The following is a 26,747-nucleotide window of genomic DNA, read 5'->3' on the forward strand; positions in this document are numbered from 1 at the left end:
TCTGAAGAAGGGTCTAGACCCGAAAAGTCAGCTTTCCTGCTCCTCTGATGCTGCTTGGCCTGCTGTGTTCATTCAGCTCTACACCTTGTTATCTAAAACTAATAATATACCATGGATTTAAAATTCTTGAACTTTGGATTTTTTGAAAAACCTGTTTTTGATATAAATTCCTATTTTTCTTCCCCAACAGGTCATTATGGTCTCTGGTGACCACCCAATCACAGCAACAGCTATAGCAAAGAGTACTGGCATTATCTCAGCAGGTAGTGAGACAGTGGAAGACATTGCAAAGCGTCTTAATGTTTCTGTCAACCAAGTGAATAAAAGGTAGATTGAGGTAATCTGTGTTACACAAAAAAATCATTCTTTAGTACTTCTATTGAGATTTAATTGTTGCAAAAAGCGTACTGGCTAATCAACAAGAATTTGTTACAAGCCATTCTTTGCTTTCTTCAGTTCTCCTGGTTTTGCAAGTATTCTTTAGTTTGCCTCTGATGCAAAGATGTCAACCTAATTTTTTTACTCTCTCTTTTTGACTGTTGGCTGACTTTTTGATTGTTTCTAGCATTTTTTTGGTGTGTGTATTTTTGGCTCTTTACAAGGTGGGATGTTTCTGATTCTAAAAGCAATGGGCCAGATGACAGAAAGGGCAAATATTCAGGCCAACTAACACCAGAGAGATAGAGATAGTAGGAACTGCTGATGCTGGAAAATCTGAGATAACACGGTGTAGAGCTGGATGAACACAGCAGGCCAAGCAGCATCAGAGGAGCAGGAAAGCTGACGTTTCGGGTCGAGACCCTTCTTCAGAAATGGGGAAGGGGAACGGGATTCTGAAATAAATAGGGAGAGAGGGGGAGGCGGATAGAAGATGGATAAAGGAGAAGATAGGTGGAGAGGAGACAGACAGGTCAAAGAGGCGGGGATGGAGCCAGTAAAGGTGAATGTAGGTGGGGAGTTAGGGAGGGGATAGGTCCGTCCAGGGAGGACGGACAGGTCAAGGAGGCGGGAGGAGGTTAGTGGGTAGGAGATGGGGGTGGGGCTTGAGGTGGGAGGAATAGTTAGGGAGGCGGGGACAAGCTGGGCTGGTTTTGGGATGCGGTCGGGGGAGGGGAGATTTTGAAGCTTGTGAAGTCCGCATTGATACCCTTGGGCTGCAGGGTTCCCAAGCGAAATATGAGATGCTGTTCCTGCAGCTTTCAGGTGGCATCATTGTGGCAATGCAGGAGGCCCAGGATGGCCATGTCGTCCAAGGAGTGGGAGGGGGAGTTGAAATGGTTCGCAACTGGGAGGTGTAGTTGTTTGTTGCGAACCGAGCATAGGTGTTCCGCAAAGCGGTCCCCAAGCCTCCGCTTGGTTTCCCCGATGTAGAGGAGGCCACAACGGGAACAGTGGATACAGTATACCACATTAGCAGATATGCAGGTGAACATCTGTTTGATGTGGAAGGTCTTCTTAGGGCCTGGGATGGGGGTGAGGGGGGAGGTGTAGGGGCAGGTGTAGCACTTGCTTCGGTTGCAGGGAAAAGTGCCGGGGGTGGTGGGGCTGGAGGGGAGTGTGGAGCGGACAAGGGAGTTACCTGCCCACTTCTTGCCACTAAGTTCGGGTGGAGATCCCATAGGCGACGTCTTCACAGTTCTATCAATTATGGCTCGAGTGGTCAACTAACAACCACTTAAGGGTCTCAAACTGCCTTGTATAGGCAAGATAATGGCTGTCTCTCCTCGGGAAATCAGAGTGGTCTGCCCTGGGTTTTGTGGACCTCTATTAATCCCAATCTGGGTCAATGAAGGGCAGAGGATAGCTCCTGAAAACCACCCACCTGCCCTTGCCTCCATACCCTTCAAAAGAAAAATACTATCGCACCTGTCCAGTTGTTGATGGCTGCCCAGTCTAGGCCTCTATATGTTCTTTGCAGCTCTGAGTAGCTGCCAGTACTTGATTGGTGGAAACTTCAGGAGGATGGGCCTACACTGACAAGGCATGTGTCAAGCCAAGAAGCATTTTGGTCAGCACACAGCTGACCAATCAGCCTTGATTGATGTTTGACCTAATGGGCTTTCTCACTGGGGGAACGAGGGGTTAGTTGCCATTGGAGCCTCCACACTTATGTTGGGATTTAATGCTTTTGGCAACAGATTTCAAATTTTGCAAATGAGGAACAGAGAATGAAATCCCATAGTTTTGCACTCCCAAATCGGTATAAGTGGCAACAGGCACTGCACTAGATTGAAGACAAATTCACAGCAATGCAGATTTAGTACCTCTCTTCAGTACTCCCTATCAGTTCAGCTCCCTGTCAGGGATGTAGAATTGTAGAGTTATACCTAGATTACCAGGTGATGCCCTGAACTAAGAGACAATACCACAGGCAAGTAAATAACTTGAGGTGAGTTCACAATTGATATCCAGTATAAACTTTTAAATGGCTGATACAGCATGTTGAGCGATCGGTGTATTGTTGTATTCCTGGCAGACATGTAAACCTGATTACTTACACATTGTATCTTTTGTATGTGGGGAATTTCTGCCCTATAGAACAAACTATTCTCACTAAATCCACTGCATAGCTTGTGCTAACTGAATATCTTATATGATAATGTCAAATTATTACATTAGTTTAAAAACTGGCGTAATTGTTGTTCATATTTTGAATACTAAAGTGACGCCAAAGCTGCTGTCATAAATGGTTCGAATTTCCAAGACATGGACCCTGAGTTCCTGGATGACATTTTGAGGAACCACACTGAAATTGTATTTGCCAGGACATCACCTCAGCAGAAATTATATATCGTAGAAGCCTGCCAAAGACAGGTATCTATTCATGTGTAAATACAACAGGTTTGCTTGGACAAGTAGTAAAGTTCTCACCTCTAAGTTGGAAGGTCATGGATTTAAGCCCACTACAGGGTACAGAGTACATAATCTAGGCTGAAGCTCTTGTCCAGTACTAAGGAAGTGCAGTGTTGTTGCAGGTACCACCTTCTCAGCTAAGACATTAATCCATCTAATTTTACCAGGGTAGAAATCCACTCTTTTCTTAGGATGGTAACTAACCATTGATGATATTCTGATTCATGACTCAAACACCAAGGAGGCAACAGCATCATTTTGACCTCTCCAGGCCTACAACGTTCTCACAGATAAAATGAACAATTTATTGCTCAATTGCTGTAGTGCTGAGGACTTCAGAGGCTGAACATGATCCATAGATAACAGTTTAGATGCTCCAGTCTAATTTAAATTGTGACTGTCCAGACAAGGAAGTGGTTAAGTTGGAGTAACTTTGTGACATCCACAGTTAAGCAACTAAACCTTTGTATCACATTCTAGAGCTAAGTAAGCGTCACTATATATGTTGAAATCATTAAACAGCATAGGGAGTAACCCCACAGTTGAACATCTTGCTATGTGTATACAATAAGTAGCTTAGAACAAAAAAGCCATTTAAGAACCCTGAATAAGATGGAGTTAGGCAACAACCTTGGTAGTACATTATGTATCCTGTGTGGATTGAGTGGAACAGACTGTGGAGAACCTACGAAGACATAATGAGTTAGTATAATGGTTTTTATGGCCTACTTCATTTGATTGCTGTCTTTGCCATTTGTCCTCAAAATGCTCATGGTGACTACTGTTGTTACCATAAGTTTGACATGTATTTGAGTAAGATTAGGAAATATGAAGCTCTTTAGCTTGTTCAGCTAGAAAATTCCTCAGGTCTTGATGTTCTCATTAGATCCTCTTTCCTCTTTCTATACCAGGGATCCATTGTGGCAGTTACTGGAGATGGTGTTAATGACTCGCCAGCTTTGAAAAAAGCTGACATTGGAATAGCTATGGGGATTGTGGGGTCAGATGCAGCCAAAAATTCAGCAGACATGATTCTACTGGATGATAACTTTGCCTCAATAGTCACTGGAGTGGAAGAAGGTACAAGATATAACGCACATGATGCTAAGATGTAGTTACGGAGGAGATGGAAAGCAAACCAAAGCTTAGGAGCCCACCTGGTGGCCTCTCTGCTGGCTCATCAGCAGGGAGAAGGAAGTCCTCCTAAATAGGTATCATGGTTCATGGTAATGGCTTCCCCTTTGTCAATATCCCCACTGCACTCCCCAGCCACCATTAATGACTGGGCCTGGTGATGTGCAATGCAACTCATTTAATACAAAGGCAACATTCATTGTTGCATGTCAGTGAGGTCCTGTCCTAAAAATGACCACTACTCCTGGTGGCCATCCAATCAAAGAGCTACTAGCCTTTGGTTGACTGTGCTGGAAGGCAACTTGTTGACTCTTAAAGAGACAGGTGAACTGATAGCAACACATTAACTTTATATGTAATTGGGGGAGGGGGGATTCCCCAAAATGGCTGAAGTGAGGTTGTCGTCAGCTATCTGGCCTATTATTAAGATCCCACCACCTAGGCAAAATTCAGTGCCCCATGTGCAAATCTGAATGCAATGTTCTTTCTTTATTGTCTCTACTTCCAACACATGTAGAATGTTGCTATCCAGGAGGTGAGGGAAGAAAGAGAGTAAGAAACACTTTGGACACATCCTTATTAAAAAGGCTACAGCATATACAACCATCTTGCTTTTTTTTTGCTCAGTTATAACTTTATAAAGATCTGGTGAAAGAGATTATTATCTCAAATCAGATGGAAGAGTAAGAATGCTGAACAAGCATTTGGAGCAGGAACTTCATGTTAGGGAATGATGGTCTTCAAACATCAAAAATTCCCAGGCCAATTATTCAACTCTAATTAAGGTTTGTGGGAATTAAATTGGGAATCTGGGAAATGATCAATTGTGCATTGGTGTTTTTAATGATGCAGATGAATTTATGAAGGTCATAGTACTGAATCAATTTACATCAGACAACAAATCATTTTCCATTACTAAATCGGTTTAATGTGTTGAAAAGGTCGTCTGATTTTTGACAATTTGAAGAAGGCCATTGCCTACACCCTGACCAAGAACATGGCTGAACTGTGTCCATTCATTGTGTACGTCGTTGCCAGTATACCACTTCCCATTGGGACTATTACCATCCTCCTCATTGACCTGGGTACAGATGTTGTAAGTAATTACTCACTCATCCTTGAGAATGAGTTATACCAGTTTCTTTTTATCTCTGTCCTCCCTCTTTCTTTACCATTCTTGCTGATTAATGATTGCTTTATTCTTAATCAATTGAAAGATAATGGGCAATTTAAGTTAAATTTCAAACTACATTTTCTCTTCCATGCTTTACATTATTCAAGCTCACATTATTAATTCATTAATTTTAACATACATCTCAGTCTAGCAAGACGGTTAAGTTATTATAAAATTGTGGATGCTATTATTTAGCCTAGACTGTGAAAATTGGAAAAGAAATCAATACAAACATGTGCCTGCAGCCCTGTAAAGGGGTAAATGAAACATTGTTTTAAAATAGTAATGATGGCAGTGCAAAATTTTGACTCCGGCAGACCACTTTCCTTTTTATCTGGAAACCTTAGCAACATCATCACCTTCAGTTTTCTGTCTAAAGGCTGGTCTGATGCACAACGTTATGATCTCCACAACAGGTAGGGCAAGGGCTGGAGACAGGGCCTTGATCTGGAGTTTGTGATTGCAAATAAACCTGTTGGACTATAACCTGGTGTTGTGTGACTTCTGACTACTGGCTCAGAGATAGTGACATTTTACTGTGCCACAAGATCTCCCTTAGCAACATACAAAAGCCTTTGATTTATTTTATTTAATTATCTGAACCCTGTATTATCTAAACGCCGAAATGTTTGATTCACAATTGTTGGTAAGGCTTCACATCAACTGATTGCTTCATCAACAGATCCCGTCTATTTCATTGGCATACGAGAAAGCTGAAAGAGATATTATGAATGTCCAACCCCGAAACCCCAGCAAAGATCGATTGGTAAACTTGCAGCTTGCAGCATATTCCTATCTGCAAATTGGTGAGTTGGGAGCTGTCATGCTTGTACTTCCTTATAACTTTCTATTTGCCGTACACTGCTGGAATTTTAATGCTCTCTTCGCTGCTGGAATTTTAATGCTCTCTTCACTGCTGGGGTGGTCAGTCCAAGTTATACGATAAGGCAAGAGATGAGGTTTTAATGATGCTTAGAATATTTCCTTTAATTTTGATTTTTCAGAGTACTTATTTTGAGCAAATACTAAAAGATATTTAAACATCCTATTTTTTTTTTTGAATGATTTTATTTATGCAGGAAACTGACTTCATAGACTTTTTATTTTCATTTGTAAACCCCTCGCCCGAAGTCTGCTTTCAGAGTGGTGACACTAAACACTGGAGTTCTGTGCCCCAGTGTGGAGTTTGGCAGATTTGACCTTCAGAGCTGTCAACTGGATCTTGAGCAGTTGCACAGGAAGATAGTGAGCAGAAATAGCCAGTAGAAGGTTGCTAAAATGGTGTCAGGAGTTTTGGGCGCTGTATTTGACCTGGGAACAAGTGCTGTGTACTGACCTACATCAGGCGCATACTCCAGTGGGGAGAAAATTAAATTAGAAATTCAAGGGATGAGACCTGACGAAAGAGCGCATTCCCTCTAAACGTAAGACAGCTCACACAAATTTAGCTTGCATTCCTGTGAATTTAGATGATTAAGTGATGATTATATTCAGGTCTTTAAAATCATTAACAGTTTTAATAGTTCTTCTCTACTTAAATTACCTCCTCTGCTAGGGAATTTCAGAACAAAGGGACACTATTAGACCTGGATTGTTCAAGAGTTAAGTCCTTAAGCACGTTTTCACATGTAGGATATTGGAACTCTGGAATTCTGTCCTTCCAAAAAACTCTGGATAATGAGTTAATTGGAATTCTAAAGTTTGAGATTGACAGACTTATTAGGGAAGGGTCCTCCAGGAGTGTGGGATAAAATCATAGTGGAGTTACTATTTCATGATCTAACTGACTGGCTTATTCCTATTATTTTAAAAAGTTACACAGCCATAAAAGTAAATCTTTACAACTTTCATGAAACCATCATAATCAACAAAGAAACTGGTCACTAAAAGAATATAGATTATTGGTAAATATTTTACTTTTTGCCTTTGAACACATGACTGTGAATCTTAACATGACCACACAGTCCCGTCACTGAGTTTGGCAGGAATTTAAGTGCTGAAGTATGATAGAGTGCATGTTTCCATTGCAAAGCATATCTATGAGTTTTTGAAATTTCACCTGTCAAATGAATCAGCTTCTGAGACAGTAAACAGTAATGAAATAGGGTTTTTGAAGAAGACAACATTTTTGATCCTTGATCCTGCTTCTGGATCTAATAAAAAACAGAAAGTATACATTTAAAACAAAAATGAAAGGCAACAAAGTTTTAAATCCATTTTGAATAAATACTTTTGCGATCCTTATACAAAAACAGATGTGATTTTAGTGACTTTATAGTTTTCTGTGTGAACCAGCCTGAATTACTGATTTTGCCTGCATACACAGGAGTGACGCAATCCATTGGAGGGTTTCTTTGTTATTTTACTGTCTTGGCAGACCAAGGCTGGCTTCCTTCAAGGATTCTTGGCATACGTTTAGCATGGGAAGACTCCACTAATAATGATGTTGAAGATAGCTATGGACAAGAATGGGTATGAATTATTTCCAATGAGGCATAATAAAGCCATTAGCTTCAGACCTTTAATTATACAATATGTTGTTATGTCCTTGGGACATCTCAAATCATTTTGCAACAAATAAATTGCTTGTTGAATTGCAGTTGCTGATTCGAAATGAAACATAATATAATTGATGTACACTTAGTTATTTATATTAATTTATATTAACTCAGTGCCATTTTTGTGATTGGCTTCTGGTGCATGTCTAACTTGGTCATAACATCTTGATAGCTTATGTGGTGACCAAACTTTTCAAAATCCAGATGAAATGAGTTGAAATTTTCACCACTAAAACACTGACAAAAATCAAATTCATTGCCTTTGGTCTCTGACATAAATGTGACCAATTTTCTGGCACCAGTCTTGTGCTGGACCAGTCTGTATGCAGCACTGGCATCATTTTTAACCCTACCTGAATTCTTGACCTAAGACTTTGTGAAGACTCGCTATTTTCAATTCTACAGCCTTGCTCAACCTTGCCCGTACCTCAACCCATGTGCCGTGACATCATCTTTAATACCTTTGTCCCTTTTGAGAAATGACTATTTCCTATTTTCTACTGGCTGATTACCTGTGCATTGTGCATCGTACATTTCTGGTCACCTCAAACTCTGCCACACATATCCTCTCCTATAACAAGTTCTCACTTGCCTAAAATCTTTATTCTTGGTCAGCTACATTGGCTTCCCGGGTTGAATGTTATGTTCTGAGCATGGGACAGTTGCTGGTCCATGTGAGTGTGAAATCCGGTGGGGTGAAATCTATAAGCAAACCCAAAAGCTTCCCATACTATAGAGGTTGGGTGGCTGCCTATATCTCAGATGCCCAGAGAGGTGCCTCCTGAAGGCATCAACCGCTTCCAAGTGATCCATTTGTTTTTCCCTGCTTTGCTGAAAAAAAGCAGGACCCAGATTTAACTCCAGGCTCCTCATTCCAATCTTACCTTGGCTCTGGGCCCCAGTGCCATGAGACAAGGTGATGAATTGCAGGTCAGAACATGAGATTAACCCTTCATAATGGTCCCTACTATCTCAATGGAAGACACTGTGCATCTGTAGACCAGATAATCACAGTGACCACAGCTTGGATGGAGTCTTCCACTATCTTTTTTAAAATATGCAAACCATCTGGCATTGCTGCTATATGCCTCACGTTGTATTTCCACAATCTGTTACCTGTCGGATGATCCCAGAATTTCATCATCAGCCTAGGACTCAACATCTGGTCATGTCCAGCAGCCCTCCGACTGCCTGAGGCACGCTCCATCTCAGCCTCTGCAGTTGAAGACCAGCAGTCAATGTGCTCACACCAGTGCATTGATCTTTTACAGCTGAGACAGGCATAGTCACTGAGTTGCATGTATCTGCGTGGTGCTAGATGCAGTATATGTGATCTGCCCTCTCTGGGGCTCTGTCCTCCTCTTCTAAGGTTAGAAAGGGTCCCTTGGGGCTGGTGGCAGCTGCTTTCTGTAAAGCATGAATGAGAAGGCATCCGCATTTGAGGTGAGTTGAGAGACATGTTTCCTCGGAACACACTGGCATCATTTGTAGGGGATTGGCATTGTTTTAACCTTAGATCCCTTCACATTCAGACAGATCATCCTTCTAGAATTGTGCAAGATTCCAAAAAAATCATCATTGCCAACTTCCAGACAACATCCCCAGTTTCCAGGACAGTTGCCCCACTCTCCCTTGAATACAGTTTGCTGGAGAAGAGCTGTGTGCCTTTTGAATCTCAATACCTTCCTTCAATTTTGCCTTGGCCAATGCATCCTGCAATGTGCCTGTCCTCCATTGCAAGCCAATGGATGGCCAAATCAATATGAGGGGGGATTGGGAATTGGGAAACTACCTCCTTTGAGTTAAGGTTCTGCCTAAGGCACATCTGTAAAACATTCAATTCTCTTTTCTCAAAGACCTACCAACAGAGGCTGCACATGGAATGGACCTGCTACACAGCTTTCTTCGTTGGAATTGTCATTGAACAGCTCGCTGATTTAATCATTCGTAAAACCAGACGGAATTCTATTTTCCAGCAGGGTATATTCAGGTAGGGGGTCACCTGATTTTCTGTAATACTTGCATTGTTTACGTGATTACATTTCTGAAATATTATATCGTAATGTACAGCCATGTTGCTCATTTGTAACTTTTAGGAAGGTTGAAAAATTAACATAACTTTTCAGTGTTTATCTGAAACTTAATCTGGTACCTATGCAGAATTAATTGCCAAACTGTTTGTAGGACAATACTTTTCCTGCAACATTTAAATCGATTTGAGAGTAGTTTGATTGTGGAGGGGCATTAAGGAAAGCTGTGGAATGGCACAAATACCACAAGATTTAAACTATGAATGAACTAGGGATGTGGTGCTGAGAATGGAATTTGGAATCTAAACAGGGAGGTTGTGAGATCAATGGGTATTAGGATTATTCTTTTTTTTGAAACGTTTCTGAACCAGTCAATTTTTCCTTATTTTCCAGAAATAAAGTGCTCTGGATAGGTCTTCTCTCCCAGGTTGGCATTGCTGTTGTGCTTTGTTATGTTCCTGGGATGCAAAACAGCCTTCACTTCACCTTTCTCAGGTGAGAGATTCTGTGCCAGTGTATATATTCTCAATCACTTTTGTAAACGTATGTTGCTTTGCCCTGGAAGGATATCTTTTATTGTAAAAGAAAGTTTAAGTTCATGTGGCAGGAATATGACCAGTTGGAAAACAATAAAGAACCTTAAAAAATGATTATAACATTGTTCCAATTCCAAAATGCAGTTGATTAATTCCTTGTTAAATGCTAGCACAAATCCAAAACGATGTCATACCCTAGTTTGAAATATCAAAACCAAAGTAGATAGATTTCTGTTAAGATTGGGCTGAAAGTGGCGAGTAGTGAAATTAGTACTGTTGAGAACGTCATGAAATTTCAAACGGTACCCTGTTTTCAGTCATACTGTGACCTGGAGTTGTGTATACAGACCTGACACTTTGTGTACAGAAGTGCAGTCAGGAGCTGAATTATAAATAGTGTACAATTTTTTTATATATAACCCTTATATAGATGTCAAAAATACAATTAAAAACCTGATGGCCTTTTTTTAAAATTTGATGGGCATGGTGCTGGCTGGGCCAATATTTATTACCCATTCCTAATTGCCTAGAAGGCAGTTCAGAGTCAACCAAATTGCAGTGTGTCTGGAATCACGTAGGCTAGACTGGGTAAGGATCGCAGATTTCCTCCCCTAAAGGACATTAAGTTTTTATGATAATCAACAGCTGTTTATTCCAGGCTTTTACTGAATTTGAATTCAATGAACTTCCAGAGGAAGTGGTGGAAGCAGATACAGTTGCAATATTTGAAAGACATTTAGCTAAGTATACGAATAAGAACTATTTGGAGGAATATGGGTCAAGCGCAGGCAACTGGGGTACTAGTTTAGTTTGGGATTATGGTCAGCATGACTGGTTGGACCAAAGGGTCTGTTTCCATGATCTATGACTATATAAATTTAACTATTTTCCATAGTGGGATTTGAATGCATGTTCTCACAAGATTGGCAATGTTACTGCCTCCCTTTCGTTCTGTGCTTGCAAACAGTTTGTATTTATTCAGTTTTGTACTAAAGAGCTCAGTATGTTTAGTTACATGGTATAAATTCTAATGTTAAATACTTCTATTCTTTTCAGGGTTCAGTACTGGTTTGTAGCTGTTCCTTTTGCAATTCTAATATTTGTATATGATGAAATCCGTAAATTCTTCATTCGCAAATACCCTGGAAGTAAGTCTTCATAACACATGTTCTCAATTTTAAAAAAACCCTTTTTCAGTACAAATGACAAATGGATTTGTAGTAAAGAACTTCACCCATGACTTTTCTCTCAATTCATAGCTTTGCAATGAGCATAGCATCTTCAGCTAAAAATTCTGCATGTTGTGAATTGGGTGAACTGTCCTGAGTGCTCACCTTCTAAGTCCATATGCCTTTTAGGTACTTAAGATCAAATTTTCAGGCTTTTCTTTAAAATCATATTGCAGCTCTTTCTTGAATGATTGCTTCACAATGGGAGATTCTGTGAACAGTGTTGATCTTTTTTCTAATGAAATGACCTCCTAATTCTTCCTTTTGGAACACCAACTATGAGGAAGAAATTGTAGTTAACTCTTAAAATGGCCAATTATTTTCTGCATAGGCCTATTCACTGGCAGAACTCTCTCTTCTACATTCCCTTAAGACTGTGATTGATCAGGACATTGCCATAAGTTTCACAGTTCCAGCTGCATCTCCATGCCTACTACTGTTCAACATATGAACATATTTGCCTCGTGTTGTACAAATTGTTATTCCCTTTTAAGATTGGTTTCTTGTGTTAATTCTCAATCCTGAAGGGTGCAAAATGAAAACTTTGAATTTCTCGTTTTAGCAATGTTACGATAAAATTCCTTAGGCTTGACATCTTTATCTGGGTTACACACTGAGAAGTATGTTTTTAAGAGGTTCTAACAACAGTTAGATACTTGTTGGGAAATATAACTTGTGGTGTGACCAATTTCCTGGTCACTGTTTTGTTTGGAACAAACATTAAAAGCCAGTGCAGACAGTGTGATCATACAACAGTAACGCTAAGGAAGTGATTTCATGGGCTCACATTAATGTATCTCCTTGCTAAACTTCATAATCCAATGATCATCCTCTAACATACTGTGCAAGGGTGCAAGAATCTGAAAGGGTTAATGCTGAGCAGTGCATTAGGCATTGCCTACTATGATGATGTCTTACAGACACAGGCAAAAGAACAATTTGGACCTTGCAGTAACATCTAATATTAAGACTCTCATGTCTCATTAACAATGCTTATCATGCCAACATAATTTGTACATAGTTGCTACAATGTTTCAAAAAAAGACTACATGTTGTTTAAGGCAAGAGCAAACAGATCCCATAGACCAGTCTCAATAAGGAGGATGCCTGATGAGTTGTGGTATGGGATCCATCATACAACAATAGTGTTTGCTACTTCCACAAGCTGAAATGGGGACTTTTGAGACTTGAATTTGTTTTACAAGTAACATTACACAGTAAAATCTGTCTCAGGGATGCAAAATATAAGGCATGACAAATTCTGGCAAGAAATGCACATTCAAGATGGTGAGTGGACATGTCATGGCTGTACCCATGAATAGAGAATTCTTCTAACTGAGCAGCAAATGTAACTAAACAACAAAATCATGATAGCCTTAAGAGAAATATGGAACAATTTAAATATTAATAGGACAATGTGTTTGTTACAGGTTGGTGGGACAAAAACATGTATTATTGACAGCCATCTTGTGAAACTATATGTGACCCCTTCACTACTGGACTGAAGAAGATTAAGGCTGGCCAGCAGCAGCAAGCATGCAGGAGGGAAGAATCATTTCTTTGTTCTGTGTTAAAACCGCATTAGAATTTCCTCTTCTTCATAGTTTGCTTCTATATAACTAAAGTTGGGGAGCAGTAATTTTGAAATTGGAGAGATTTCAGTTGCTGGTCACTTCACTATACTAGTTCTCTAGAAGCAAGTTTTGGCCCAGTATTTAAAAATTTCAATTATATAATTATATCCCAGCCCCTTGCAGTTTACACAAATAAATTTCTAAATAAATAATGTCACTGTTTGTATCAGCACCTTATTAAATCAATAGAAGATGAAAGTTTTTAATGTATAGTGTAAGCTTAAAGTGAAAATAAAGCACTGTAAACTATTAAAATGCTACTTTAATGACCTTTACTCCTGTTCCAAGTAAATGAGTTATGCTTGCTATGAAAAGGATGGGAGAAAAAAATTGATGTGCTTTATTGATTTCCATTCCTAGTCTTGCAGAATAACTGGAAAAACCACAGTTCCATAAATTTTGCGATCCAGAAAACAGTTTCAATAAGTATGGATTGCAATATACAACTGAATGCAACTCCAGTAAGTGCCATGAGTGTGTTTCAGGCTCAGTGCTTTCCTTATTGAGGTGTTGAGGTATTTTTATGTTTCCCGTTGGGTGAAGTGCTCTGTTTACCTGACAAAGAAATATGAATAGTATTACCACCTGACAGGAAACAATCAGCATTTATAACACAAAGCTGCTGTAAAACAATAAGGCTGAATATAAATCATAGACTTGGCCATAATTAATTGCCCAATTACTTTATTTTCCTGTCAACTTCTATGTATTCAAATGTTAGCTTTAATTCTACATTAGAGGTTGGTATATTATCATGATGCTGCAGGAAATATCTTTGAATGTGGTTATGAGACTAAAATCAGGCTCAATCAGGTAGACACAAAAGATTACAAGGCTCTATTCAAAGAGAGCAAGGGGGGTGGTTCTTCAGCTGAACTAACTGACATTTAATTTGAACCACAATCTAGACATTAATTGCTTTTTGTGGGACCTTGCTATTCAGAAATTATTTGCTGCAAAGCGTACTAGGATGTACTGAAATCTTAACACGTACTTCACGAAAGCAGGTACTCTCTTTCGATCAGATGTACCATTTCCTGGGTTCAAATTGTAGACTTTTCCAAGTCAGACAATTTAATTTTTGCTGAATGAGAATGAACTATTGGTGATTTTAAAAAAACTCTTCATGCCTGGATTCTACACAAGAGTTGAAAGATCTTGTGCTTATTTAGCATCTGTGATATCCTTGGGCTTCCTAAACTATTTAGCATCCAATCAGTTATCTTTTGAATAAAGGTGGCCATTGTGACAATCTAAGCAAAATCAGCAGGCTGTTTGTTTTGAGCAAGTTCTGCAAGCTAGAAATATGTGATCAATTAAACTAGATTTAGTACAGTCCTTGATTATCTAGACATGACCACAGCATAGTCAACAGGAACATTACAGTTATCCCACATTTAGAACTTCATTTGTATTCCTATAAATGGCACTTTTTCATTAGAAAATATACAATAAGATTTGGTTAAGTTCCTGACCTGTAGTTTTAAAATTGAAAACCTCACAGAGAAAAAGGCTCAGGAAAGGAATGATGAGAAGGAGAGAGTCAGCAGGGGAACAAGGGAAGATGTAAATGTACTGGAAGCATTGGCAGCACTATTGGGGAACGTCCCTAATGTGCCTATGTGCTAAAACGTGTATTAAATGTACTTTAAACAACAGATACCTTGACTAGTTTGCAGTAAGAAAGATTTCTCACCATCTGTGGTGGATAAACGTGAGGGAGATGGTGATGCAGACTTTTTGCGCATTTTCTTTACATTTCCTCGGTTTTGACTTAGAGAATCCAGTCGGGCTCCGAGTTTAGCTTCAAGATAAAGAATGCAAAGAAAAAGATTTGAATCTGCAATCAATCCCTTGAGTGTTTTACTTTGATTGAGACCTATCAGTATTACAGTTGTGGTTAAACACAGTTCTACCAAATGTCAACGGAGGATGACATTTTTAAATAAGATAGACTTTGTCACGTCTGCCGTTTATTGGAGACATCAGTGATTTTGGAGCAGACTTTCACACGGTTGGTCGCCCGGTAACAATGCTCGTTTAACAAGCTGGTGCTGGTATGATGGGCTGAATGGTCTCCTTCTCTGATACTGAAATAACTATTTTGTTTATCTTCAAAACTGATTTTGTATTGTTAGCATTGAATTTTTTTTTTTAAAAGTTGTTTTGTTGGTTTTGCATTGACTTTAATTATAACATCTTTCCTGTTTTACCTACTTGTTTTTGAAAGAAGTTGGCCGCAGATTGCTGCCAGGTATCCACCACTGGGAGGTGCTAGAGAGGAAATCCCTCATCACACTCCAACTCCCTCCCTTATAACTTCCACAGTAACACTGACCCCCTTTCCCCCCAAATCCAAGTCATTGGTCCTCCAAAACATTTTTGCTTCCTTTGTTGTTCAGAAGCCTCTGAAAAATCTAGAGTGGCTGATACCCTATCTTGGTAAACTGAGGATCACTGTATGAAGAAACAGCCTGATTCCATTTGTAACATTAGGCTACCTATAGAACATCCCCACTGCCTTTGAAGAGGTTTCTAACTGGCAGGCTCCTTTAGTTGCAACTTAAATGGCATTTTGTAAACACCAGTTGAAAGAAAAAATTCTACAATATGATTGTTTCATTAATTGTCATTCTATACACTGACAAGCAGAGCCACATTTTTCATTCTAATGTGAGGAATGAATACAAATATTTTGACCTACCTAGGAATTTGGAATTGACAATATCATCATTGTTCAGTAATGGTACATAGACAGGTGTTGAGGCCCTGTTTGGTTCTAGAAGATACAAAAATGCACATTCAGAGTGAGAAACACTTTTCCAAGGTACAGAGCAGTTATTGTGATTCTTAAGCCATTCTGCCTTCAGTAATTATTATTGCTTTGCTACCTCATTGCTTTACTCCTTCATTTCAGAGGGTAAAATGGTCTTGCTCATAGATTACATAGATTCTGGGCAGGAGGGTGAGCTGTGAGGAGGATGCAGAGATGCTTCAGAGTGATATGGACAAAGTTGGTTGAGTGGGAATATGCATGGCAAAATAAGTATAATGTAGATAATGCATGGTTATCCACTTTGTTGCAAAAACTGGAAGGCAGATTATTATGAGTGGTGATAGATTGGAAAAGGGGGAGGTGCAATGCACCTGTCACAAAGTAAGCATGTAGGTGCAGGAGGCAGTGACGGTGATAAATAATATATTGGCCTACATGGTGAGAGGATTTGAATACAGGAGCAGGAATGTCTTGCTGCAATTGCACAGGTTCTTAGTGAGGGAGTACACTTGGAGTATTGTGTGTTATTTTGGCTTCTTTATCTGAGGAAGGATGTTGTAGCTATGGAGGGAGTGCAATGTAGGTTTACCAGACTGATCCTTGGGATGGCAGGACTGATCTATGAAGAGAAACTGGATTAGTTAGTACTAAATTCACTGGACCTTAGAAGAAGGATGGAGGCATCTCGTAAAAATCTATAAAATTCTAACATGGCTCAACAGGGTAAATGCAGGAAGGATGTTCCACTGATCAGGGAGTCCAGTATCTGGGTCACAGTCCAAGGGTATGGGCTAGGCCAGTAAGGAATGGTAGGAGGAAAAATCTCTTCATCCAGAGTTTGGTTAGCCTGTGGAATTCTGTCACTGAATGTAGTTGAGGCCAAAATATTGAGAGTTTTCAGGAGAAGTTAGATATAGTCCTTAGGACTAATGGGATCAGAGGATAGGGGAGAAACAGGAACATGGTACTGAATTAGATGATCAGAGATGATCATACTGAATGGTGGAGCAGGCTCAAAGAGCTGAATGGCCTACTTCTGCTCCTATTTCCTTAATATTCCCTTGTGTCACTTTGTACTAGTTATCAGGGTTACAGAATAATAGAATCCTTGAATTTCCCTTCCAGGATTTGATACTAACTGAAATTCTACTATTTGTCTTCTCATTGTTAGAACTAATGTTACTTATAAACAGTGTTATTGTTTCTCCAATACCCAACGTTTACTGCTGTTTCATGCCTTAAAAAAACTACGTAAAACCTTTCACAGCACTGTCATTAAAATGCGAGTACCTCAAAGAGCACTGTTAAATTTTCAAATTTGAATGAACAAACTTCATTCTAGGTATTCACTTTACCCCTATTACAGCTTTGAAATATTCTCCTTTCGAACTGACCTGTATAGTTACCTAGTTTATTTCTTTAGTGGAATTTACTTACTGTTGACTCCAAGAAGAATATAAACTTCTCGTTCAGTGAGGATGTCAGAGGCGTAGCAATGTTGGTTTTGTGATAAGTTCTTCACTTGTCCGGTCTCGTCTGCTAGATCAACTTCAGCTGAAGTGCAGATCAAATCAGTACAAAAAAAAGCTGGAAAATCCCAATATGAACTTCTCTTTTCAATTTCTTATACTCCTTTTATACATACTGGAATTAACTATTTCTCAATAATTTTTCTGCATTGTTTAATACGTTTGTACTCCATAACAGAAATGTTCACATATCTAGTCTGGTGACAACCATGTGACCACTGCCGATTATTGTAAAAACCCAACTAATTCATTTATGTCCCTAAGGGATGGAAATCAGCCATCCTTACCTGGTCTGGCCTACACATGATTCCAAATGTATCAGTAATGTGCTTGATTCTACACTACCCTCTGAAATGGCCTAGCAGTCCCCTCAGTTGTATTGAGCTATTGCAAAGTGTAAAGAATGAAACTAAATGGGCCACCTGACGTTGACCTGTGCACTGGGAATGGGAACACAAGTGGAATTCTGTTGACTCTGCAAGTCCTCCTTACCTACATTTGGAGACCTGTTCTCCCACATAGTCAAGAGACAACCAGACATAGTCATACTCAGGAAATCATATGTTACAGTGTCCTGGACAACAACATAATCATAGAATTCCTACAGTGTGAAAACAGGCCGTTCGGCCCATGGAGTCCACACCAACCCTCTGAAGAGCATCCCACCTGCAACCAACCCCCTACCCTATCCCTGTAACCCTATATTTCCAATGGCTAATCCATCTAGCCTGCACATCCCTGAATAACAGCATGGTTTGCGTGACCATGAAGGACTCTCCTCCTCAACCTCTCCCCTTGCCTGAGGCATGGTGAATCTCAGAGTAAGGCATCACCAGTCTCCCTCAAATGCCTGGTAAGACTACAGCGACTTTACCTTTACGCTAGGGAATGTCCTAAACCACAGCAGGACAGAGCCAGAAGAGGTGGTGTACAGTTAGAAGGAAGCTGCCCTGGGAATTATCAACATTGATTCAGAACACTATGAAGTTTCATGGCACCAGGTCAAACATAGGCAAGCAAAACCCCTGCTGGTTACCACCATCCTCCACTGATGAATCAGATCCTCCACAGTGTTATATAGCATTTGGAGGAAGCACATGGATCAAGAATGTGCTCTGGTTGGAGGAATTTAATGTCCATCACAAAGGGTGGCTCACCAGCACCAGGACTGATTGAGCTGTTGAGTCCTACAGGGCATAGCAGCTAAACAGGGTCAGTGGAAGGTGATGGGGAAACAGCAGAGGGATATTTCTACTTGTCCTCATCCTCATCGTTCTGCTTGGTGTGGCCGAGACCATCCATGACAGTATAATGAGGTGTGCCGACTACATAGTCCTATGGAGATGAAGTGAAGTGCTGTCTTCATACTAGGGATGCTCTTCATCAGATGCATCGTCACACAACCTGTTCTAAATCGGCAGGCTTTGAACAAATCTAGCACCTCAAGACTGGAAATCCATGAGAGGTGTGGGCCATCAGCAGCAGTAGAATTGTATTCAACCACATTCTACAATCTCATGGCTCTACATAGCCCCACTCTACCATTACCATTGAACCTGTTTCAATGAAGCTTGCAGGGGGGTGTGTCAAGAGCAGCACCTGGTACATGCAAGATTGAGATTGTGAGACTATCGTTGGAGTTGCATTCATTCAGGCAAGTGGAGAGTAATACATCACACTCATGACTGGTGCCTTGCAGGTGATGGATAGCTTTGTAGAAATAGGAGGTGCGTTACTCAATGCAGGATTTCTAATCTTTTACTGCTGTGTAGCCACAGTACTTATCAGGTTTGTCCAGTTCAGTTTATGGTCAGTAGTAATCCCATAGGATGGGATTCAGTGGTTACCTCCTCGGTCTTATACTTAATGCCATAACTGATGGAAGCAAGTGCCCCATATACCTTCTTATCTATCCTATTCACTTGCTCTGCTGACTTCAGGGATCTGTGAATAATTATCTCAAAATCCCTCTGTTCCTCTAACCGACCTAGTGTCCTGCCATTCATTAAATTTTGTTTCTTCTTCCAAAGTGCATCACCTCACACTTATCAGGGTTAAATACCATCTGCCACTTGTCTGCCCATCTGACTAACCCATCTACATCCATCTCCTTTGCTCTTAACCACTCTACCAATCTTAGTGTCGTCTGCAAATTTGCTTAGCATTCCGCCCAACATTTTCATCTATATCAATTATGTATATTACAAAAAAATAAGGGTCCCAGGGACCATAGCCTTTGCCATATGCAATGTCTTCAGCCATTTCTTGATATCACGTGGAGTGAATTGAAGTGGTGAAGGTGGGAATCTCAGAAGATGGCCAGATGGATTGTCCATTTGGCACTTCTGGCTGAATATGGATGCAAATACTTCAACCTTACCTTTTGCAGACATACTGGATTCCCTCATTTTCGAGGAAAGGGATACTTATGGAGCCTCAACCTCCTGTAGGTTGTTTAGTTGTCCACCACCATTCACCACAGAATGTGCTTGGACAGCAAAGCTTAGATCTGATCCATTGATTGTGGGATTGCTCATCCCTGCCTATTGGATGCTACTTATGCTCCTTGGCATGCAAAGAAGTCTCATTTTCCCAAGGTGTTTGTGGTTCTCTTACCAAAGGTTTATTGGATATCTGGGGGAATCCTTATGGACTAATCACATTATATACTGCACTGAATGTTCCTACCATCATTTTTACATTTTAATCTCTTATTCGCTCAAAAAGACTTTCAGCTCCAGACAACAGACAAAATGATCATGACACACTTTCTTTCTGAACCTCATTTCTTTCCCCATGGAAAACTACTCTGCCCCTCCTTAACTTCATGAGATGGAGTGATCACTGTCCAAAGTCATAAGCAGAAGCCGTCAAAAATCCTTTGACCCAGACCACTTTTAAATCATAGAATCCCAGAATCCCTGTAGTGTGGAAGCAGGGATTCCATTGAGTCCACACCAACCCTCCAAAGAGCATCCTACCCAGACCCATCCCATCTCTGCAACTCTGCATTTCCCATGGCTAATCTACCTAATTTACACATCTCTGGACAAATTATGGGCAATTTAACATGGCCAATCCACTTAACCTGCATATCTTTGGACTGTGGGAGGAATCCAAAGCAGCTGGAGGAAACCTATGCATGACACGGTGAACTTGCAAACTCCACACAGACCAGCTCGAGGGTGGAATTGAACCCAGGTCCCAGGTGCTGAGGCAGCAGTGTTAACCACTGAGCCACCATCTTGCCCCTTTAAATGTTCTGAAGTTCTGCCACCTACTATAGACGGTGTGAAAAAAAACATAATAAATTTGATGTAAATGTGTCATGCGATCAGTATGCATTAATATTGGAGGGTCACACGGACAGTCAGAGGACAGGGCTTAATGGAAGTATCTGGTCAGCACATTCACTACAAATAAAGCCACGTACTATCGGTAACGAGGGAATATTTTTCTTTGGTGACAATGACAGCATGAAAAGTGGAAAATTTGAGGTTACTGTTACCTTCAGTCTCATAGTGACAGTTCTGTTTAATGCAGTCCAGCAAAACCGGAATTTTACATAATGTATTGAAAAGGGCATGTTCATTATCTGCAATCAACATTATACACAGAATTATTATTAAAAACCATAGAATAATTTTTATACCTTGCATTTGCCTTGGAAAATCAATTAATACAAATAGGAGGATTTAACCACTTAAATACTTAATAATAAGATAGAATGTTGATTAGTTTACTTCTCCCCTAACTTATTTTCCCCCCAACCCTGATTGGCTGGTGTCTATTTTATTGATCTAGAACACTGCTGGCCACTCATTCCTCACGGTAAGATACTCAGTCATGGATATCTACACATGCACAGGCACAAGACCCAACAGTTGACACTTAGAAATGAAAACTCTTTTTCCTAATAAGCATTGAAGTCAAATGTAAAAACCTTATCTCCTATTTATACTGATATCCACTAAGTTAGTCTTTTGTATGGAAAACTAGCCATTGCAGATTTTAGGAACAGGAGGAGGCAATTCAGCCCCATGAATCTGATGATAGTAAATCTGTATCTGAGTTACATTTACTTACCATGGTTCCTCATCCCTTCATTTTGCTCCTAAACAAAAATGAATATATTTCTGAATGATCTAGCCTCAGCAATTTGGGAGTTAACAGGTGAAACAGATCTAGATTTCTACTTCCCCTTCCTTTATGTGAAAAATTACTTCTTGACTGTGATTGCTCCAGAATAACCTAGCTCCAATTTCAAGGTTGTCACCTCTTGCTCTGGATTCCATGACTGGAGGAAATAATTTCTTTCTATTTACTGTATTCTACTTTGTATGAGTATGCATTACACCCATTTCAAATGTTACCTAGTAAGTCTAGATGAAAAAGAGTGTAAGAAAAATAGGCACAAAACGTTCCCTTACACCTTTTTAACTTCTTTTGCATCTATGCAAGGAAGATTTGTGCTCATCCACTGGGTGAAAAATTGTCCCTTCATGTTGGTCACATTTATCATTGTCCAAAGTGCTCCAGAATGCAAGTAGCTTTAAAGAAAATATTTCTCCGTAGTGGCACCATATAATTACAGTTGAATTATGTGAGGGCATAAAAAGGTTAATTTCCTGTTTTTAATCAGTCATATATCAGCTTACAACAACAAAAAAAAATCTATACATTATACTTCATGAAATCATCAATTGTCACAAAAACACCCATCCAGTTAACAAATGGCTTTTAAAACCTTTAACTGCTATCTTTATCTAGTCTGATCTACATGTAAGTCCAGACCCACAGCGATGTGGTTGATTCAACTGCGCTGTGAAATCAGTTCAAGGGCATTTGGGGGTGAACAATGAATGATGGCCTTTCCATGATACTCACATTCCATGAAATAATAATGAAAAATAGTACCAGATATTTTGGAAATACATGCAAAATCAAACACTGCACCTCAATATTCTTCAAAAGCATTATCTGCAAAACACTGCAATGTGAATGCATGTGCCAGAGGTTATATTACAGCTGTCCGTCTAAGTGGATTGCTACCTGGTGAACAGACTTGTGTGCCCTGATAATCCCTGCAGTAATGCCGTCTGGTTTGCCTTGCTTCATTTGGAGCCACTCAATACCAGTAAGGACAGAGATAACAAGGTGTAGCGCTGGATGAACACAGCAGGCCAAACAGCATCAGAGGAGCAGGAAAGCTGAAGTTTCGGATCAAGACCCTTCTTCAGAAATGGGGGAGGGGAAGGGGATTCTGAAATAAATAGGGAGAGAGGAGGAGGCAGATGGAAGATGGATAAAGGAGAAGATAGGTGGAGAGGAGACAGACAGGTCAAAGAGGCAGGGTTGGAACCAGTAAAACTGAATGTAGGTGGGGAGTTAGGGAGGGGATAGGTCAGTCCAGGGAGGACGGACAGGTCAAGGAGGCAGGATGAGGTTAGTGGGTAGGAGATGGGGTGGGGCTTGAGGTGGGAGGAATGGTTAGGGAGGCGGGGACAAGCTGGGCTGGTTTTGGGATGCGGTCGGGGGAGGGGAGATTTTGAAGCTTGTGAAGTCCACATTGATACCATTGGGCTGCAGGGTTCCCAAGTGAAATATGAGATGCTGTTCCTGCAGCCTTCGGGTGGCATCATTGTGGCACTGCAGGAGGCCCAGGATGGACATGTCGTCTGAGGTGTGGGAGGGGGAGTTGAAATGGTTCGCGACTGGGAGGTATAGTTGTTTGTTGCGAACCGAGCGTAGGTGTTCCATAACGCAGTCCCCAAGCCTCCGCTTGGTTTCCCCGATGTAGAGGAGGCCACAACGGGTACAGCGGATGCAGTATACCACATTAGCAGATGTGCAGGTGAACATCTGTTTGATGCGGAAGGTCTTCTTGGGGCCTGGGATGGAGGTGAGGGGGGAGGTGTAGGGGCAGGTGTCGCACTTCCTGCGGTTGCAGGGAAAAGTGCTGGGTGTGGTGGGGCTGGTGGGGAGTATGGAGCGGACAAGGGAGTCACGGACAGAGTGGTCCCTCTGGAAAGCAGATAAGGGCGGGGAGGGAAAAATGTCTTTGGTTGTGGGGTCGGATTCCAGATGACGGAAGTGTTGGAGGATGATGCGTTGGATTCAGAGGTTGATGGGGTGGTACATGAGGACGAGGGGGATTCTGTTTTGTTTGTTATTGCGGGTAGGGGGTGTGAGGGATGAGTTGCGGGAAATGTGAGAGACACGGTCGAGGGCGTTTTTGACTGCTGTGGAGGGGAAGTTGCGGTCCTTGAAAAACGAGGACATCTGAGATGTCCGGGAGTAGAATGCCTCATCTCAGGAGCAGATGTGGCGGAGGCGAAGGAATTGGGAATAGGGGATGGCCTTTTTGCAGGAAGGTGGATGGGAGGAGGTGTATTCTAGGTAGCTGTGGGAGTCGGTAGGCTTGAAATGGATATTGGTTTCCAGGTGGATGACAGAGATGGAGACAGAGAGGTCCAGGAAGGAGAGAGAGGTATCAGAGATGGTCCAGGTGAACTTAAGGTTGGGGTGGAAGGTGTTAGTGAAGTGGATGAACTGTTCGAGCTCCTCATGGGAGCACGAGGCGGCGCCGATAGTCATCGATGTAACAGAGGAAGAAGTGGGGGATAGACCCAGTGTAGCTTTGGAAGAGGGATTGTTCCATGTATCCTACAAAGTGGCAGGCATAGCTTGGGCCCATGCAGGTACCCATGGCCACCCCCTTTGTTTGTAGGAAGTCGGAGGAGTTGAAGAAGTTGTTAAGGGTGAGGACAAGTTCAGCTAAGCGGATGAGGCTGTCAGTGGAGGGGGACTGGTCAGGACTACGGGACAGGAAGAAGCGGCGGGCCTTTAGGCCATCTGCATGGGGAAGGCAAGTGTACAGGGACTGGACGTCCATGGTAAAGATGAGGTGTTGGGGACCAGGGAATCGGAAGTCTTGCAGGAGGTGGAGAGCGTGGGTGGTGTCACGGATGTAGATGGGGAGTTCCTGGACCAAGGGTGAGAAAATGGAGTTGAGATAAGTGGAGATGAGTTCGGTGGGGCAGGAGCAGGCGGAGACAATGGGTCAACGGCAGCAGGTTTGTGGATTTTGGGAAGGAGATAGAAACAGGTGGTGTGGGGTTGGGGAATGATGAGGTTAGAGGGTGTGGGTGAGAGGTCACCTGAAGTGATGATGTTGTGGATGGTTTGGGAGATGATGGTTTGGTGGTTAGGGATGGGATCATGATCAAGGGGATGGTAGGAGGAGGTGTCAGAGAGCTGGCGTCTGGCCTCAGCGATGTAGAGGTCAGTGCGCCATACTACAACTGCGCCTCCCTTGTCCGCGGGTTTTATGGTGAGGTTGGGATTGGAGCGGAGGGCTGCACGTTCCGTGGGGGAGAGGTTGGAGTGGGTGAGAGGAGTGGAGGGGTTGAGGCGATTGATGTCACGACGGCAGTTGGAGATGAAGAGTTCGAGGGAGGGTAGGAGGCCTTGGGGTGGTGTCCAGGAGGAAGGGGGTGTGTTGGAGTTGGGAGAAGGGGTCAGTAGGGGGAGGGTTAGGCTCACGATTAAAGAAGTAAGCACGGAGGCGGCAGCGGAAAAACTGTTCAACGTCCAAGCGGGAGTGGTATTCTTGATGTTTGGGTGGAGGGGGATAAAGGTTGGGTGGAGGGGGATAAAGGTAAGCCCTTTACTGAGGACTGACCGTTCATCCTCAGTGAGGGGGATGTCTGGGGGGATGGTGAAGACTCGGCAAGGCTGGGTGCTGCTGTCTCCTCTGGAGCTGCTGGCTGTGGAGGCGTTGGGCGGAGTGACATAGGCCGGTAAATCTTGGATGTTGGTGGCAGCGGCGTCCTTGATGTCTGTGGTGTTGGCCTCGGAAACCGAGGCGGCAGCATCAGCAGCGGTGTCAATGGCGTCGGCTGCGGATGTGACATCATCCATGGGTGCTCCGAAGGTGGCCACATGGCCAATGGCGGCAGGCACATGGTGGGGAAGGTCCTGGGTAGGGTGGCAGGCACCAGTAAGTTTAAAGTACTTTCCCATTTTAATGTCCAATAAAGCCGAGTAGAATTGTGAGTTCAGGTTGTGGATCCTACGACGAATGAAAAACAGGAGAGGGAGGCTCTGAGCTGGGGTAGGCTTAATTGTAGGATCAGGAGATGTCGACGCACTGCTGCGAGTGTGTATTTCAGGAGTTGCAGGGAGAAACACTTCTGAAGGATATCAATGTTCTGAATGTAGCGGTGGTCGCGGTTGGGGCCAAATTGGGAAGGCCTAAATGTAGACTGTAGTCCATTGGGGATGATCCGGTTCTGTAAGAAGGTACTCAGAAAGGCACAATGGCTGTAGTACCTGGTTTGCTTCAGGATGTGGTCGAGCAGTTTCAGGGCCGAAGAGATTACAAGAAGGTTGCAGTGGGAGAGGGATACACTGAGGTCTTTCCGAAGGGAGGAGGGTAACTTCTTTAAAGTAGGCATCCTTAGAAGAGGCTTTGCAGTGGGGTTAAAATTGTTACAGAGATAGTAGGAATTGCTGATGCTGGAGAATCTGAGCTAACAAGGTGTAGAGCTGGATGAATACAGCAGGCCAAGCAGCATCAGAGGGGCAGGGAAGCTCACGTTTTGGGTCGAGACCCTTCTTCAGAAATGGGGGAGGGGAAGAGGATTCTGAAATAAATAGGGAGAGAGGGGGAGGCAGATAGAAGATGGATAAAGGAGAAGATAGGTGGAGAGGAGACAGACAGGTCAAAGAGGCGGGGATGGAGCCAGTAAAGGTGAGTGTAGGTGGGGAGGTAGGGAGGCGAGAGGTCGGTCCAGGGAGGACAGACAGGTCAAGGTGGCGGGATGAGGTTAGTGGGTAGGAGATGTGGGTGGGGCTTGAGGTGGGAGGAATGGTTAGGGAGGCAGGGACAAGCTGGGCTGGTTTTGGGATGTGGTCAGGGGAGGGGAGATTTTGAAGCTTGTGAAGTCCACATTGAAACCATTGGGCTGCAGGGTCCCCAAGTGAAATATGAGATGCTGTTCCTGCAACCTTCGGGTGGCATCATTGCGGCAATGCAGGAGGCCCAGGATGGCCATGTCGTCCAAGGAGTGGGAGGGGGAGTTGAAATGGTTCGCGACTGGGAGGTGTAGTTGTTTATTGCGAACCGAGCGTAGGTGTTCCGCAAAGCGGTCCCCAAGCCTCCGCTTGGTTTCCCCGATGTAGAGGAGGCCACAATGGGAACAGCGGATACAGTAAACCACATTAGCAGATGTGCAGGCGAACATCTGCTTGATGTGGAAAGTCTTCTTGGGGCCTAGGATGGGGGTGAGG

General features: G+C 42.2%; 2 protein-coding genes across 6 annotated transcripts in view; one reads left to right on the top strand and one right to left on the bottom strand.

Moving 5' to 3' along the window:
* The window catches only part of LOC109913661 (potassium-transporting ATPase alpha chain 2), a 46,769-nt gene extending 33,385 nt beyond the window's left edge, over positions 1-13,384 (top strand). The window contains exons 13-22 of the mRNA XM_048615429.1: positions 191-327; positions 2,664-2,814; positions 3,765-3,933; positions 4,929-5,083; positions 5,844-5,967; positions 7,488-7,633; positions 9,576-9,709; positions 10,143-10,244; positions 11,342-11,433; positions 12,945-13,384. Of these exons, the coding sequence (XP_048471386.1) occupies positions 191-327; positions 2,664-2,814; positions 3,765-3,933; positions 4,929-5,083; positions 5,844-5,967; positions 7,488-7,633; positions 9,576-9,709; positions 10,143-10,244; positions 11,342-11,433; positions 12,945-12,973 (1,239 nt within the window). The 3' untranslated portion in view covers positions 12,974-13,384. The remainder of the gene's footprint in view (positions 1-190; positions 328-2,663; positions 2,815-3,764; positions 3,934-4,928; positions 5,084-5,843; positions 5,968-7,487; positions 7,634-9,575; positions 9,710-10,142; positions 10,245-11,341; positions 11,434-12,944) is intronic.
* An 81-nt stretch (positions 13,385-13,465) lies between these two features.
* The window catches only part of LOC125486714 (uncharacterized protein CXorf65 homolog), a 15,179-nt gene continuing 1,897 nt past the window's right edge, over positions 13,466-26,747 (bottom strand). The window contains exons 2-6 of one of the 5 annotated variants that reach the window (XM_048615430.1): positions 20,962-21,048; positions 17,362-17,511; positions 15,853-15,927; positions 14,812-14,952; positions 13,466-13,703 (exon numbers count right to left, since the gene is read on the bottom strand). In XM_048615430.1, coding sequence (XP_048471387.1) covers positions 13,648-13,703; positions 14,812-14,952; positions 15,853-15,927; positions 17,362-17,511; positions 20,962-21,048 — 509 coding nt within the window. In that variant the 3' untranslated portion in view covers positions 13,466-13,647. The remainder of the gene's footprint in view (positions 13,704-14,811; positions 14,953-15,852; positions 15,928-17,361; positions 17,512-20,961; positions 21,049-26,747) is intronic. The other 4 variants (XM_048615432.1, XM_048615431.1, XM_048615433.1 and 1 more) reach the window with 4 other exon arrangements.

The sequence above is a fragment of the Rhincodon typus genome, chromosome 32 (genome assembly GCF_021869965.1).
Source record: "Rhincodon typus isolate 14 chromosome 32, sRhiTyp1.1, whole genome shotgun sequence".
NCBI lineage: Eukaryota > Metazoa > Chordata > Chondrichthyes > Orectolobiformes > Rhincodontidae > Rhincodon > Rhincodon typus.